At 44.5% G+C, this 1,599-nt stretch overlaps 1 protein-coding gene across 1 annotated transcript; it reads left to right on the top strand.

Annotated features, from left to right (window-relative positions):
- Positions 1–614: 614 nt before the first annotated feature.
- On the top strand, positions 615–1,397 carry LOC309558674 (uncharacterized protein; the record flags this gene model as incomplete). The annotated part of the gene is made up of 1 exon (XM_082261733.1): positions 615–1,397. One exon carries the CDS (start codon positions 615–617, stop codon positions 1,395–1,397), a length of 783 nt encoding a protein of 260 aa, XP_082117859.1.
- Between the last annotated feature and the right edge of the window lie 202 nt (positions 1,398–1,599).

A 1,599-nucleotide genomic window follows, 5' to 3' on the forward strand; every position in this document is an offset into this window, starting at 1 on the left:
AAGTGGTTCTTACTAGCATTTATTTTGCTGCCTGCCTATAAGACCAGAAGCCCAGTGCCGCACCATACTCCTGCCATTCTTGTAAATCTTGTATTCTGTGCTATCCAAGTTCTTGTCTCTGTACTTACCTGTTGTTCTTGCTGAAGTCAGAATGACTCTAGACCCAAGAACCAAGCTATCTCCCTTTGACATTTTGATGGGGAGACCCTTTCCCAACCCCATGGACAATGAATCCATTGATTCTCATACCTGGAGATCTGCAGCAGATGCAAGAGGAATATGTGGCAAAATTAATTGAAAAATTAAACAGTGATTATGGTGATATTTCGCTCTCGTTTCCTTTGCCAACAGGTGCACCGACCCACCCATTCAAGCCTGGAGACAGAGTCCTGGTGAAGGCCCTCCATAAGCTGAAGTCACTAGACCCACCCTACGGACCTCCTGCGACAGTTCAAGCAGTGACCAGAACAGCGGTATGGACAGATGACTCCCCGGTTTGGATCCACGCATCGCGACTGAAGGAAGCCCCACCTCTGGACCCCACGACTGCGGACCGGAGATTGTGACGAGCACCAGACGAATTCCAGCTGGATCCAGACAGATGCATTGGTACAATGCCAACGGACACCCCTACTCCTGGAAGACTTCCCATCCATGAAGCAGTGGTACTCTTTGTAGCAAGCTCAACACTAGTAGCCACTGTCTGGTTACTTGCAACATGTGCTCACCACCCGGAGAACCTCTCCTCATTATGCCCTTCCTCACCCCAGGACATGAGAGAGACACGAGACATTCATGTCTCCACTTTACAGTTGAAGTCAAGCCTATTGGACATAAAGGACAACATATGGATGTTTATTGCTGCCAACATACTGAACTCTTCTGATTTTTGCCTTTCTGATCACTACAATTCCAATGATTTGTTCTCTACCTGCCTGCTAGCTGTTCCTACCCCAGTTAATGTTTTAAAAGTCTATTATAGTGGGGTATGGGCCGACTCAAGTATGGAAGACACTGATGTATACACTCATCCAAATCTATATGCTTATCATAGTGACAGATCCTCATATTCACTCACAGAAACAATGGTAGAGGTAGATACAGGATATGTAACCTCCGCTGAGGTATGTTACAACATGACCTGCAATAGAAGTTATATCCCTATGTGCACACAACCAAGTCGCCAGCCTACATACACCTTAGAATATAATGTCACCTGTTTAGAACCTCGTCTGTGCAAGTCAGTTACCAATAATATGACGTGCACTCATACAATAATGCAACCCAGTTATGTCAACAATGTCCAGCTCCCTAAGGGATGGTTACTATCATGTGGGACTCATAGTTGGACATATATCCCAGGAAGGCACATAGTGCTATTCTCAGTCTCTAGGTGATCCCACCCTTATGAATAAGGTTGGGATCAAAGGTTGGGTTTAAAGAGTGTATCAATGTGCCTTAATGAAATATTAAATTTCATGATACATTTTAGCTAGTGCCCACTTTACAATGGAATGTGGTCCCTTGCAATTATATTAAACACATCTCAGTCATTCATCCTGGACACTTAACAGTTAGGCTTCGCATACAGATTACAAA

Source organism: Pelophylax lessonae (genome assembly GCF_965119305.1).
Source record: "Pelophylax lessonae genome assembly, chromosome: 6".
Classification (NCBI taxonomy): Eukaryota; Metazoa; Chordata; class Amphibia; order Anura; family Ranidae; genus Pelophylax; species Pelophylax lessonae.